Source organism: Telopea speciosissima, chromosome 1, assembly GCF_018873765.1.
Source record: "Telopea speciosissima isolate NSW1024214 ecotype Mountain lineage chromosome 1, Tspe_v1, whole genome shotgun sequence".
Lineage (NCBI taxonomy): Eukaryota > Viridiplantae > Streptophyta > Magnoliopsida > Proteales > Proteaceae > Telopea > Telopea speciosissima.
The window spans coordinates 49,765,190-49,781,307 of NC_057916.1; the positions used below are offsets into that span (position 1 = coordinate 49,765,190).

The 16,118-nt window shown below is 41.6% G+C and overlaps 2 protein-coding genes across 2 annotated transcripts in view; both read right to left on the minus strand.

Annotated features, from left to right (window-relative positions):
• The window catches only part of LOC122657722, a 64,222-nt gene extending 63,686 nt beyond the window's left edge, over positions 1-536 (minus strand). The window contains exon 1 of the mRNA XM_043852521.1: positions 19-536. Coding sequence (XP_043708456.1) covers positions 19-359 — 341 coding nt within the window. The 5' untranslated portion in view covers positions 360-536. The remainder of the gene's footprint in view (positions 1-18) is intronic.
• Positions 537-5,361: 4,825 nt separating this feature from the next.
• LOC122650718 (lisH domain-containing protein C1711.05-like) lies at positions 5,362-10,459 on the minus strand. The gene is made up of 3 exons (XM_043844110.1): positions 10,446-10,459; positions 6,035-6,494; positions 5,362-5,931 (listed from the first exon to the last, which is right to left on the minus strand). Exons 1-3 carry the CDS (start codon positions 10,457-10,459, stop codon positions 5,362-5,364), a joined length of 1,044 nt encoding a protein of 347 aa, XP_043700045.1.
• Between the last annotated feature and the right edge of the window lie 5,659 nt (positions 10,460-16,118).

Consider the following 16,118-nt stretch of genomic DNA (forward strand, 5'->3'; position numbering starts at 1 on the left):
TTAACAATATATACTTACTGTGAGAAATCTTTTATTGGTCCTTTGAACTCCGGTTCGTCTTTGTCATACTTAGAATAAGAACAACTATCTTCTTCTGAAGAAGATTCCCTCCTCTTACGATTGCTGCTATTGCTTTCGATCCAAAAGGAACCGTTCCTTCTATCAGTTACATCTGCCACTGAGTTAGACTTATGGGGTTTACTTTCTTTGGTCGTGTTGGTAGCCACTGCTTGTCCTGTGTGTTTAGGCTCATGCTGTTGTGCTGCACTTGTAGGTGCCTTCTTGGGATTGCTTCCATAGCCTTCCGGACCAACGTCCTTGCTCATGTAGGCCTCATTCTTCCTGGATTTTCCACCCATATCCACGAAGTTATTTGACTGGTGTCCAACTTCATTGTCCGCACAATCTACTCCCGACAACTGCTAAGGCTGAGAGAGTGCAGCCTTCTGCTGAGGCCTCATAGAATCTTCAGCATCATCTTCTGAGGCCCTTTCCTTAAATGGGGCTTCTTGGCTACTAGAAAACCCAATTCTTGAGTAAAGTGGGGATGGCTGCTTTCTTGAGCCTTGACTTGCCTTTGCCACTGTTTGTCCGTTACTGAAATCTGAATTCCAACTATTGAAGTGTGTAAATTGGATTTCAGTGTATTACTAATCTCTCTCAAAGAGAGAGTATAAATACTAATACAATTACAAGATATTCACTGTGGTTATACAAGGAAACAAACCACATAAAATATGGAAGATATTGTAGGCAATATTCATGAGATCCTATTCCTTATCACATGTGATAACGATTCTGAGTTGCCATCTATAGAGAGATTTGATATCATATGTGGGATGCTCAACAAGATTTCCGCCACATATGATCTTGAGAGGAGAAAGACATGTATACCCTTGATACACCCCCTCAAGGTGGAGATTCCAGGACGTGAATCTTCAGCTTGTCCCTAATGAATTGGAACTGCACAGTGCCCAATGGCTTTGTGAATGTATTAGCGAGCTGGTCTTTTGTGGAAATAAATTGAACCTGAAGCTGGCGCTTGGCAACCCGGTCTCGCACAAAGTGGAAATCAATTTCCACATGCTTTGTGCGAGCATGGAAAATCGGGTTAGCCGAGAGGTATGTGGCGTCTATATTGTCGCACCAAAGTATTGGTGGGCCTTTCAACGGGAACCCAAGCTCGCAAAATAAAGATTCTAACCATATTAGCTCAGCAGCTGCATTAGCCAGGGACTTGTACTCTGCTTCTGTAGAGGAGCGTGCAACAGTGTGTTGCTTGCGGGACGTCCAAGAAATCAAATTGTTGCCGAGAAAAATGGCAAATCCAACTGTGGATTTTCGATCAGAATTGTCTCCAGCCCAGTCTGCATTGAAAAAGGCTTGCAATGTATTCGTGGATGCTCTATCAAACAGTAAACCATGAGTTCGGGTATGCTTCAAATAGCGCAATATGCGCTTGACAAGTTGCCAATGTTCAACTGTAGCTGAATGCATATACTGGCACGTTCTGTTGACTGAGAAAGACACATCAAGGCATGTTAGAGTCACGTATTGCAGGGCTCCTACAATGGATCAGTACTCAGTGGGATTAGGCATAGCAGCACCCCCTGAGTCAGATGGTAGCTTAGTGCTGGACATAGGCGTGGACACAGGCTTGCAGTTATCCATTCCAGCCCTATGTAACAAATCTGATATGTATCTTGCCTGGCACAAAAGTAATCCTTTCGAATGGGGCAACACCTCAATGCCCAAGAAAAAGTGCAAAGGCCCCAAATCCTTGATCGAGAACTCCTTAGAGAGGTGTTGAAGAAGAGAGTGAACCGCAGTTTGGTCATTGCAGGTGACCAAAATGTCATCTACATAAATCATTATATAACAAATATGGCTTCCTTTACGACGAATGAATAGAGAAGTGTCTGTCTTGGACCCAACAAAGACAAGCTGCATCAGAAATTCAGTGAGGTGCTGGAACCACGCCCTTGGTGCTTGCTTTAAGCCATATAAGGATCGTTGTAGATGACATACATGGTGAGGCCGATTGGGGTCCACAAAGCCTGGAGGTTGAGTCATGTAAACCTCCTCCTTGAGCCGGCCATGTAGAAAGGCGTTGTGGACATCTAACTGTCGTATTGGCCAGCCTTGGGAGATTACGATGTAGATAACACTACGAATAGTCGTTGGCTTGACCACCGGGCTGAATGTTTCCCCATAGTTAAGGCCCTATTGTTGGTGAAAGCCCTTCGCAACCAGCCGAGCCTTATAGCGCTCTAGACTCCCATTTGCCTTCTCTTTATTCGAAAGACCCTCTTGCACCCAATAAGATTTTGGTGAGGTGCAGGTGGGACTAATTTCCAGGTGCCATTCCGTAGCAAAGCATTAAACTCTTTGGACATTGCTACACGCTACTCTGCACTTTTAGATGCCTGTGTAAAACATGTAGGCTCAACATAATCATTAGAACCATTAGTAACTGTAAAAGCACTGGATCGATGTGGGATGGGCTCAGTGTAGGCATAAATGTCCTGTAAAGGGCTATACCTGGCAAGGGGGAAGGTGGGGATAGGTGTGGTGAAGGGCTTGGTTGAGGTGAGGGAGACAGTTGTGGTGATGGCAGACTTGGTGGTGGGCTGGGTGTAGGTTGAGGCTACGGTGGAGGGGAAGGTGGTGGTGGAACATGGTGTGGTAAGGGCGCACTTGTGGTGGAAAGGTGCACAGGTGCAACACCTCACGGCTGAGAGGAACTAGAAGCCGCAGGTGGAGCACCAAGTACAGACTAAGAGAAAGGAAATGTATTTTCATCAAACCTGACATGTCGGGCAATAATAAACTTCCCCATGGAAGGATTAAAGCACCGATATGCATGATGAGAAGTGCTATAACCCAGAAAAATACAAGGAGCTGACCGAAAGTCCATTTTATGAGTGTTGTAAGGCCTGAGATAAGGAAAATAGCGACACCCAAAAACCCTTAAGAAATTATAGTCAGGCACCCTGTGAAAAACAAGCTGATATGGAGAAATATTATTAGTGACAGATGACGGCATTCTATTAATGAGAAAGATAGCCGCCTCAAAAGTAAAATGCCAATAAATTCGAGGAACACTACCCTACGCAAGGAGTGTGAGCCCTATCTCAACTATGTGACGGTGACAGCGCTCAACACTCCCTTGCTGCTCATGGGTGTGGGGAGCAGATAAACGATGTGTAATGCCCAACTGAGTAAAAAAGGAAGGAAGAGTGCAAAATTCCCCACCCCAATCTATCTGGATAGCTTTGATTTTACGTTCAAAAAGACGCTCAACCAGAGCCTTAAATTGTATAAAAATGAAGAATACATCAGATTTGCGCAAAAGAGGGTAGAACCAAATATACTTTGTATGATCATCCACAAAAATAATATAATATTTATGACCATTACAAGATGCAGTGGGAGAGGGTCCCCAAACGTCACTAAAAACAATATCTAATGGAAACACACTACGACTACCAGTAAGAGGTAAAGATAATCTACTAGCCTTGCCCAATTGACAGGCAGTACAAACCGAATTTAAATGAGAAGAACTAAAATGCAAATTATTAGAACTAAGCATAGAGCGAAGAAGTCGCTCATGCGGATGACCCAGACGACGATGCCATAAATCAAGTGAAGTAGAGACGGCTATATGCGCAAAAGGAGAAGAAGGCAGAGGTAACTCATAAAATCCACCCTTACTCGGACCGGACTGCAGAATGGATTTGGTGACCTGATCCTTCACAAGAAAATGAGAGGGGTGAAACTCAAAATAAACATTATTATCTTTTGCAAACTTATGAACAGAAAGCAGCCGTTTATTAATTTCAGGAACATGAAGAATGTGATGTAAATTCAAAGACCTATTAGAAGTAGTACGAATGAAAGAGTGACCAAGATGGGAAATGTGCAGCCCCTTACCATTACGAACGTGAAGCTGATTGGACCCAGTGTAGTCATCATACTATGAAAAGCCATGTAGATCCGGTGCTACATGATGGGTAGCACCCGAATCAGGGTACCAAGGCAGTGAATGGTTGGCGGGTGGAGTGGGCAGCAGTGGAGGGTTGGATGAGCCATATTGGGGTACAGTTGATGGATAAGTGTAATTGGCCGTGGGGAAGGGTCCAGATGGTGGGTATTGCTATGGATTGGGATTTGAGTAGGGTTGTTGCTGACGGTAGAAACATTGATCAGTGCTGTTATTTGTCCGTCGGTAGATAGCACACCAAAATCTACCATATGATTGGCCACCATGGCCACCGCGACCACCACGGGTTGTCGAGGCTGAAAGAGAATCATTGGCTGGAGATGTGCGTTGAGGAATGTTGGCAAACGGCGATGCAGGAGCAGATGTGGGATGCCTTAGAGATGGAGAGCTTACTCAGAAATGAACCATTGAGAAATTCGTGACTGAGAAGCATAGCATGTAAGTCATCATACTCAATAGGGTCTGTCCGCGTCAATAGAGAAGAAACCATAGGGTGAAACTCGGACTTGAGACCACGAAAAATATGGAGATTGAACTGTGATGGGCACAGAGGCTGACCTGAGGCAACAAGCTCGGCAGCAATAGCTTTTGCACGCTGGAGAAATCGAGAAATAGATTCTTCTGGCTTTTGTTCAAGGTCCTGTAATGCCATGGATAGGGACATGAGTCGGCTCTTTGATGGAGCCGAGAAGGCAGTGCAAAGAGTAGTCTAGATGTCATGGCTGTGCGTTTTCCAAGTACTAAAGAGAAGACTTCTTCGGACAGTGATGCGAGTAGGAGACTTTGTATCATAGAGTCCTGGCGATGCCATTGGGTTGTAGCTGCAGGCTCGGTTGGACATGTTGTAATGCCATCGACATGACCAAAAAGGCCAAGTCTTTCAAGAAACGGTTCCACTTGAGTTTGCCAATAGAGGAAGTTCTTCGACGTTAGTTTAATGGAGATATAGTGATATGCATTGGGAAAGGAGGGGAGGCTGGGTAGAAGATAGGGATCCTTCGGTCATGGCTAAAAAAAAAAAAATTTAAAGAGATAGAGAGCTCGTTGGAGTTATGGCTCTGATTACCATATTGAAGTGTGTAAATTGGATTTCATTGCATTACCAATCTCTCTCAAAGGGAGAGTATAAATACTAATACAATTACAAGATATTCACTGTGGTTATACAAGGAAACAAACCACATAAAATATGGAAGATATTGTAGGCAATATTCATGAGATTCTATTCCTTATCACATGTGATAACGATTCTGAGTTGCCATCTATAGAGAGATTTGATATCATATGTGGGATGCTCAACAAGATTTCCGCCACATATGATCTTGAGAGGAGAAAGACATGTATAGCCTTGATACCAACTATTTGAAGCACTTATGTTTATTCTTGGACAGTTTGAAAGAAGTTTTTCTTTCAAACTGCTTCTTTACCACCTGTGTCTCCTCCCCAGGCATGGGTTCACGAAGTTCACCCAACTCCAAATCTGAAAGCTCCCTTCCCAGTAAAGCCCCTCTTCCATTGACAACTGGGGATTTTTCTTCATCACTCCTATTGTTATGCATAGGGAGAGGCCCCATGTCTGGGTGCAACATATGGCCTGCATCCTTGGACTTCCCCACTTGTTCAACATGGTTCCTGTACTGCATGTTGGACAGCAATGAAGATCTGTCACCATTAACACTTTTCCGGACATTTTTGTTCATTAATTTCTCATAAGCACAACTATCTTCATCATGTTTTTCTCTAGGCATGGAACCCTTTTCATGTGCATGCATACTCCTGAAAGCCGACCCATTCGATTCATCGGGGACAACAGAATTCTTTTCAGATAGTTTAAGACCACGCCCCAAGTTCTCTACATATTTGTTGGATCTATCCGTCCTGTCTGGAGCCTTTCCTCGAGCACTGATTTCGAGAGATCTTTGACCTGGCTGGTGGGCATCAGAAATAGATAGATCTCCCAGGTATTGCCACGCCGTGCCTTTTTTGTGAACCAGTATCTGCATTCCCATCCTTACCAACTCTGTCATTCACCTGTATGGCATGGTCCTCGTGGGAATCCTGGTTCAACCTATGAGGAGATAAATGATGGGGAGTGTCGGAGAACAGAGCATCCCTTCTCCTCCCAGCTGATGGTTGAGATGGCATTCCCTCCTTGCTGCTAGAAGAACCATTACTTTCACTATCAGTACTGCTGCTCTCACTTCCACTTCCAGCGGGGCTGCTGCTTTTTCCTACACTTCTACTCTGGCTTCCGCTGTCACTTCCACTGTTACTGTCGCTTCCACTGTCACTAGAGCTACCTGCCTGCCCTTCACTATTGCCAGAAAGTTTTTTATCACCAAAGATATCAGGAGAACTTTGTTGAACATCGGTTTTCTCCATCTCATTTGATTCTTCTACTAGTTTAGGGCTCAACTGGCCTGGCTTCTCAAATCCTTCAGTTGTAGCTTTCTCTGGGACAGGGGTTTGACCACGGATGCACTCAGGTGAACTGCAGAAGTCATTAAAAGGAAAGGTAATTCAAATTAACACCAAACAGATCTGATGAATAAACACTTCTGTCCTAAGCTAATAAAGAACAAATATTGAGCATTGCATATGATTGATCACAGTTTCAGAAGCTTAATTCAACAACAATAAGGTAGTACTTTTTCCTTCTTTTCTTATTTCAACTGGAAACGAGCATCATTTAACAAAAGCCACAAGCAAACCTGCTTTCAAAACAAAGATCTGACAACCATGGAGGGGAACTGGGATGTCCACTACTCCACTGACTACTCTAGCATGACCCCAGGCCTTCTTTGCCAAACTATGGGCTATCTCATGAACAAGATCTGTTATTCTATGAGAAAAGCAGTTGATAAATTGAGAATATATGTCATGTCATCATGCATATGATAGGGAGTACACAGGACTTCTCTCTCTCTCTCTCATATTCCACAAATAATTTGGGAAACAGAAAATTTGGCCTGAAAATATTCGGTTTCAAAAAGAGAAGTCCTTGAGAACAAGTGACAAATAATCCAGGAAAGAAATAATTCGACCCCAAAAATTTCGGGATTCTTACACAACTTTTAAAAAAAATAAAAACTGCCCTTTTGTTCCTAAATATTTGAAACATAAACGTTCAACACCTGAATCTGAATTTTCCAACTATGATCCAAACTAAAAATGTCACTGAAAATGCAGGGTAAGAACCACACAATCATTTAGCCCCGGGTGCCCTTTTTCTGTTGTTTTATCTTTGTCTTTTCTCCTTTTCAGTTGCCTTAAGTGTGCTCACTCTCTTATTTAAAGACTTAAAAAACCCAACAGGAATTTCTAAACTGAGATCCTTCTTAACGCTAATGAGAACTGAAATACAAGTAATAAGCACATAACTGGACTTGACTAGCAATATGAAAGCACTTTATAGAAATCAAAGTGACCTTTCTATGAAATCTATCTACACTTCTCCAAAAATTGCTGAAACTTAAAAATAGAATACTATGCTGTGGGCATGCACCACTGATGCAGTTAGACGTTGGATTAGTTAGGGATAATTATGTAAATTTGCTTTTATTAATTGTCTTTATCTTGTTAGATTCGTAATCATAGCTGTCAAAGCTTCGCCTAGGCACCGTGTAGGCAATAAGGCTTTTTTGGGAACCTAGGCATTCCATCGCCTTACTGTATTGAATGCTTGGTATTTTTTTATTATTATATAAGATTAAATGTCTTTTCTAATGTTTTGATTGGATTTGTGTAGAATGTTTATATGAAGTGTGATGCGTGGGATCATGTCTTTGTATTAAAACAAATAAAGAAGAAAAACCAAAACAAAAGAAAGAAAGAAGGTGAGAAGAAGATTTCATTGTGGGACGAAGGAACCAAAGTCGGTACCCTTCTCTACTACTTGCTTCCTTGGTCAGTTGGTTGTTTTACCCATAGTATTATATCTTGCGATATATCGGTATCTCAGGCTTACCGAGATATCCGAAATATCTAAAATTTGACGAAATTTTGTCAAAATATTATATTTTTTCTGTAATATTTCGGGAGTCTATCTCGGTGGGTATTTGGCCATATCTAGGCCTGATACTTCATGGACACCCTTATTTAAACTAAATAAACACATTTAAACCTTCATATTGCAAAAAAATGAACTCAAAGTGGTGTTTTGGATTTGCACCCTTGATTGACTGTATACGATCGGACCCTGTTGTATAAAATAGTTAAATACATATTGTTTAAGTACTAAAAGATATAATAAGAAATTTAAACAAAGTAATGAAACAAAAATAAAGTCAAATGTAGCCTTTAGTTTAAAATTTAAACTCATAAAGTCATAAGTGCATAAGTCATAACTCATAAACTTCATAATAGTCAATAGTTCAATACTCAATACACAAAGTATTTCTACGAAATTTACCGAAATATATTGAAATGTACCGAAATATGCTGCTCAATATATAGTATTTCTACAAAATATATCGAAATATACCGAAATTTCGTCAAAATTTGAACTTTTTTCATTTCGGAAGCCCATCTCATCTTGTCCCTATCGAAATTACAGAAATTTCACGATATATCGCGATATCTTGTACCATGGTTTTACCTAAACTATTTGACTTTAATATAATGGTGAAAAATATAAACAAACGGACAAGGAAGGAATCTAATCGGCAATCTCAAGAATGTCTCAGTGTGTCATCTGACTCCTCATTTCCTCCGCTCCACTACCCTTACGATTCATGTGTGTTTTAACAAAAACAAATATTTATATATATATTCTGGGTGATTTTTTCTGACAGATATTTATATATATGTTCTGGGTGATTTTTTCTTTTTGGGCGTTACAAACTTACAGGTAACACCAAAGGGGATTTTAGGGTGGACAGTTGTGTCCATGAACCAGCCACATAGTTTATGTCCCTTACAGTATCCATGTTTTAAAACTGTTCATGCATGCTCAGGTTGCCTAGGTGCCTCCTAGCGGTAGGCATATCGCCTAAGGAAGGCCCTCCAGTGCTCGAGTCGCCTAGCACTTTGACAATTATATTTGACTTTTTGTTTGATTCTATAAAACTGCACGTAACCCAACGATCAGGATTGGATTTTTGGGAATTAAATAAAGTTTTTTTTTTTTTTTTATCGTATGCTGCTGTGAGCTGCGATTGGGTTTCTTCTTCCTTCCTACTAGAACTGGATTGCCTGATCTTCTCTTCCTCAGGTCAGGACCCTTCCCCTCCTTTCTCTTATTCTCTTCACATCTCCTTCTTCCTCTGTTTTCTCCTTTACCTTAGCTTCCTAAACCTTATACTGTGTGCTCTGTTTCTGGCGACCAGTCCCCACGTCTGGGCATTGCTTTCATTTAGTAATTCTATAAGCTACTAATTTCCGCCCTAAATCTTGTGTTATTTGGACTAATAGTAGAAGAGTTCTGTTGATCGAAATCAAGTCAAGTTCCGCTGGTTGCTCTCGATATAGAGGTTCAACCTCTATTAAATTCCATATCCCGATTTACATAAATCCTTTGGTTCTTATTTTATTCCCTTCCTTCATCAATCCTTTATTAATTTCCAGAATTACACGCCCTAAGTAGTTGCTTTCAATTTATGCCCTTAACTCTATTTCCTTCTCTTCATTGATTTTGAAATTCAAGATACTTACAGAATTGCCACTAGCGATGCAACTTTAAGGGTTTTAGACCCGTGATTGCATCAAGCACTTTCTCAAATGACGCGTCCATCCGGTCAAACAATGCTGACTGATTAGTGATACATTTTTAGAGTCTTAAATATCTCATCAGAAAGACCCCTCCCAAAAACCTACCTAGAGATACTAATTTCCTTCAGTTTTAGAAACTGAACATAAGCCTTGAAATCTTTCAAAAGTGAAATTTTGGTTTTGGTCACAAAGCAGGAAGTAAATATTCTGAAGATGAGTTAGACTGACTAGGGGATGCTGGCAAATTCTGCACCAAGGTCATCTTGGCCACTAAATCCATGCCAAATCCTTCCATAGTGACTCAAAAGCTTAAAGTTAGATGCTAAATTTGCATCAGGGTTTAACTTTTAGAAGTTAGTTTTGCATCAGAATCCAACTTTCACAAATATTTTAAGATAAAAATGTTTCCTCATTAATTCTTCCACAATTCCACTATAATGCCCTTTCGGACAAGTAAAAAAAGAGATGAACCTGGATAGAAACTGTTGTAATATAGGGTATAAGGGTAGAACTATCCTTAGGGCTTATTTGGTGTTTCCCTAGGGGTTGTATTGTCTTCATACCACATATTTCATTATTATAAATAAAAATGGGTTGGTGTCTCATAGATACAAGTCACAATTCCCAAAGTCATCATGGTATCAAAGCAGAATCGACCTTGGGATCCCCAATCCTAATCGAATCTCTCCTCTCCTCTATCTCTTTCTCGATTTCTTCCCAGCGCCTCCACCACCTAGCCGCCGCCATTGCTACCATCTAACCACCACTGTCTCCCTCCCTCTCGGTTTCTCTCAGCGTCTCTCTCTCTCTCTCTCTCTTTTCTAGCGCCACCGAGAGGCAGGGTTACCGCCTCCCACCCTTCCGCCACCCTCGGTGGTGATTTTCTCCACCACCAAGGGCTTGTTTGTTCTCTCCTGTTTTTCCAGCCTTATTTCATGATTTGAAAGGCTGTTTTTCCCTTTTGTGGATTTTTTGTTGGTGATTGGTTGATGTTCTAGCATCTCTTCTTCAGCTTTGTGCCTTTGTTACCCCGTGGGATATTTTTTGGTAACAATGGCAACCATTTCAGATCTTTCTTTTGCTAAATCTGGAACTGAAGGGCAAGTTCATGTTTCTCATGACGGCTTCCCCACATTCCCTGTATGCTCCGTTCATTTGAATGGGAGCAATTATTTGATGTTGTCTCCATCCTGTTATCTCTCCATTGACTTCCGCAGATATTTGGGTTATCTCACTGGTACGAAAGGGAAACCCACCACTAAAGGTGCTGAACAAGAGAGGTGGAGTTCTGCTAACTCCCTGGTTATGTCATACCTTCTCAGCAGTATGCAACCAACAACCCCAGCTTGCTAGGGGTTATCTCTTGTTGGACACTCCTACAAAAATTTGGAAGGCTGCTCAAGAAACTTATTCGTAGGTTGGGAACGATGCTTAGGTCTATGAACTACACAGGAAACTTCATGAGACCAAGTAGAAGGAACTCAGCCTGTCACAATATTATTCTAAGTTACGCAGTTGGTGGAAGGAATTGGATTTCTATGATACGTTCCAGGCCTTTACCCCTGACGATGTTATCAAGTTCAAGAAACGTGAAGATAAGTTCAGGATGTATGACTTTTTTGTTGGACTTAATATGGAGTATGGCCAAATCCGTGCTCAAGTTCTTAGCAGGGATCATTTCCCCACTCTGGAACAGGCGTACTCATTAATTCAACTAGAGGACAGCTATCACGTTGTAATGCTGCCTCCCTCTCCCCAGGACTGATCGGCCCTCCTTTCTGGTCCTCCCATACAGCCCAAAAGTGGGCCTTCTTGCCCTGGTGATCGTTTTGACCATGACCCTATCAAGTGTGAGTATTGTGGGAAAGAAAGACACACCAATGAGTTTTGTTGGAAGCTTCATGGTCGTCCCATTGCTTCTTCCAACAAAGGTCTTGGTCGCGGGAAATCATCAGCAAATCATACAGAGGCTACTTTAGTTGATTCTCTACCTGGTGCTGCCCCTTCCTCCTCTCAAGATGAGCTTACTAAGCTCCTTAGTCAGTTGGTAACCAAGTTGGGCTCATTCGGCTCTGGCAGCCCTGCTTCCGCTTCCTCTTCCATGTTGGTACCCTCAGACTCTGCTTCCCTAGGTACTTATTTTGCTGGTCATTGTGCATCAACTATTTCCTGTCCCTGGATTATCGACTTCAGTGCCTTTGACCACATGATCAGTATTGCCAATCTTTTCTGTAAATAATCTCCTTGTTCTGGTAAAGACAAGGTTCACATTGCTGATGGCTCTCTTTCCTCTGTCTCTGGGAAGGGGTCTATTGCAAGTACTCCCACTTTGACTTTAAATTCAGTTTTACATGTTCCTAACCTTACTACAAATCTTATTTCTATTAGTTGTCTCACTTCCGACCTTAATTGTAAAGTGACATTTTTCCCATCTCACGGTCTTTTTCAGGATTTAGTAACGGGGGAAATGATTGGCTCTTGTAGGGCTCATGATGGTTTCTATTTGCTCGATGAAGTTGCTTCATTTCCTAGTCGTGCTCATAAGACTGTTTCTGCTTCCGCTCCCGTAGTTTCTCCTAAACTACTTCTTTGGCATAGACGTTTAGGTCACCCTCCCATGGGTACTTTGGTTAAAAGTTTTCCCAATTTATTTTCAAAATGTAACCCAAAGGATAATTTTTGTGATGCTTGCATTTTAGCCAAGCAAACTCGTTCGTCTCCATTTATGTTAATCCATTCAAATTTGTGGGGCCCTGCCCGTAGTACTTCTATTTCTAAACATAAGTGGTTTGTTTCTTTTATTGATTATTATACCCGTTGCACTTGGCTTTATTTGATGCACCACAAGAGTGAGGTTTTTGTCTACTTTCAATCCTTTCACAATTTTGTTCACACCCAATTTAATGCCAACATTCAAATTCTCCGTAGTGATAATGGGACGGAGTATAAGGATGGGGCATTCTAGGCATATCTTGCATCTCATGATATTCTCCATTAGACCAGTTCCGTTGACACACTAGCTTAGAATGGGGTGGTTGAACGCAAGAACCATCATTTACTGGAAGTGGCGCGAGCAATTATGTTTGAGATGCTTGTTCCACCACAATATTGGAGTGAGGCTGTTCTAACTGCTGCCTATCTGATCAACCGAATCCCTACACGTGTTCTTGATTTTTGCTCACCTATTCTGGTTCTCCAAGGATCCAATACCTTCATTATTCCACCAAAAGTATTTGGATGTGTTTGTGATGCCCGAATCCATCAGCATCCCAGTAAATTGGAACCGCGTGGCTTAAAGTGTGTTTGTTGGCTATTCTCCTACCCATAAGGGCTTTACCAATTTACCATCCACCAACCCGCCACATGTATGTGACTATTGACGTTATTTTGAATTAATGAAGTTGCACCCTATTTTTCTTCGGCATCTCGTCAAGGGGATGAGTCTCCATGGTTTGGTGAAAATATGCCTAATATGCCTCCTCTTGTTGGTGAAGATAAGACTCCTGTTCAGGGGGAGACTCAACCCATTGTTGTTATTCCTCCCATTGTCCGTACATATTCTTATCGAGCTTGTGAGAAGCTAATAGACACCCACTATAGCTGCTCCAAGTCGACTAGATCCTCCTACATTGGATCTACCACCTAGTAATCTCTCTCTATAGTCCCCCATTGTTTTCGATCCTTCTTTAGATCTTCCCATTGCTGGCCCCCATTATTTCTCAGGTTGTTTTGTATGAGTCTCTTTCCCCCCCCTCATACCATGTTTTTGTTTCTTCTTTGTCTTCTGTCTCTCCCCCTAAAAACTGGCAGGAAGTTCTCCAAGATCCACGGTGGAAGGCAGCCATGATTGAAGAGATGTAAGCTCTAGAAAAAAATGGCACTTGGGATTTAGTCTCCCTCCCCAGAAGAAGACAGTAAGTTGCAAATGGGTGTTTGCTGTCAAACAAAATATGGATGGCACTGTGGATAAATAAAATGCCTGGTTTGGTAGCTAGGGGATTCACGCAGACTTATGAACTTGACTACCAGGAGACGTTTGCTCCTATTGCAAAGATGAACACTATCTGTATGATTTTGTCATGTGTAGTTAACTTTGTCTGGGATTTGCAACAAGAACATAAAAAATGCATTTTTCCATGGGGAACTGGAAGAAGAGGTATATTTGTATATCCCTCCTGGTTTTGCTACTCCGAAGACTCCATGAGGAACTGGAAGAACAGGTATATTTGGATATCCCTCTTAGTTTTTCTACTCCAAAGACTCGTGGGAAAGTATGCAAGCTGAAATATGCTTTGTATGGATTAAAACAGTCCCCACTAGCTTGGTTTGGAAGATTTCACGGTGTGATGATCCCTTTTGGCTACACACAAAGCAATGCTGATCACATCCTCTTCATCAAAAAATCTGGATCCAAAATTGCCCTTCTTATAGTTTATATGGACGATATTGTTGTCACTAGCAGTGACATTGAGTAAATTTATCATCTCAAATCCTATCTTGGAAAGGAATTTGAGATCAAGGACCTTGGTCGATTGAGGTACTTTCTTGGTATTGAGGTTGCCCATCTACCAAAGGGGTGTTTCTCTCTCAATGGAAATACACTTTGGATTTTTTTATCTGAAATTGGCATGTTAGTGTTGAGGGTACGGTGTTTAGTATTCCGTTGCTTGGTTTGTGGGTTGATTACAAAGGGCCATTAAGTGGCCATAGGCCTCAAGGCCAGGAGGAATCGGCCCACTTGCACATTAATCTACTGTTTTGGTGGGACTTCGACGAACTAGCTGGGGTTTGGGGGCGGCAGCCGCAACAAAATTCTCTTGAGGACTATATGAGTATTTCAGTAAAATTCCCATATAGGCTTTCGTTATAAATATGTAGCGAGAGTTCTTTCTCTGTATAGAAATCTGAGAGAGGTATGAGGACAAGCGGCTGTAATCCTATTCTCCATTGATAGTGCAACAGATCTCATCTCACCTTGGACATAGGCAATCTTGCCGAACCACATAAATCCTTGTGTTCATTGTGTGATTGTTGTTCGCGATTTCCATTATTTTCTTCATCGTGTTAGGATTTGTTTTTCAACAATTAGGGTGTAAACCTTCAGACACTCCTCTTGAAGCAAACGCTTGGCTCTCTAGCAAGACTGGTGATCCTATGGATAAAGGGTTGAAGAGGCTGGTTGATATCCCCTTCACTCCTCATCAACATCCTCTTTAAGGGGAGAATAGTGGAATGAAGAAGCTGTTGATATCCCCTTTCTCCGACCTTTGCCTACTCCATTTCTGTTTGATATTGGGAAACACAAAGAAGGGGCTGTTGTTGATATTGATGATCAATCAGGTGTTGGTTTTGGCGATAAGGGGTTAATTGTGTACAAAAGAAAGAGAAGGAAGAAGAAGACGTGCAAAGAGTCCTCTTTGGACCCACATCCTGAGATCCGCCTCTCTCTGTCAGGTAACATTCCCTCTCTTCCTTTTGACTTAGACCTTCCCATTCGAAAGGGAAAGAGAGCTTGCACTAATCCAATAGCCCAGTTTGTTTACTATGATGCTATCTCTCTTACTGGTACTGCCTTCACTACATTGCTTTCATCCATTTCCATCCCCAAGAATGTCACTGAGGCCATGTCTAACCCAAAGTGGAAGCAAGCAATGTCTGAGGAAATGATGACACTTGAGAAGAACTGTACTTGAAAATAGCTTGATCTTCCCAGAGGGAGAGTTTCGATTGGATGCAGATGGATCTATACAGTCAAGTACCAATTAGATGGTATAGTTAAGAGATACAAGGCCAGGTTGGTGGCCAAAGTTTACAATCAGGTGTATGGGATTGATTATCAGGAGACATTTACTCCCGTGGCTAAACACAACTCAATAAGAGGTCTTTTATCTTTATTTGGTAATAAAGATTGGCCATTGTATTAGATGGAAGTTAAGAACACTTTCCTCCATGGCAATCTCGAAGAGGAAGTGTACATACAGACTCCACTTGGCTTCAAGTTTCCCTTAATAGAAGGGAAAGTATGTCTCCTCAAGAAGGCACAGTATGATCTCAAACAATCCCCAAAGGCTTGATTTGAGAGGTTTAGACAGGCGATTTTGAAGAATGGGTATTCCCAAAGCCAAGCTGACCACACCTAATTACCCGACGAGGTAATGGTACCATCACAACCCTTATTGTTTATGTTGATGATATGGTGGTGACTGGAGATGATAGGGTTGAGATAGCTAGACTGAAGACCTACTTGGCCCAACTATTTGAGATTAAAGATTTAGGACCCTTGAAGTATTTCTTGGGGATTTAAGTATCAAGATCTAAGAAGGGAATAAATATATGTCAAGCTAGGAGAAGACTGTGGACCTTCCCTTGTTGATGCAGGGAAATACCAGACGCTTGTAGGGAAGTT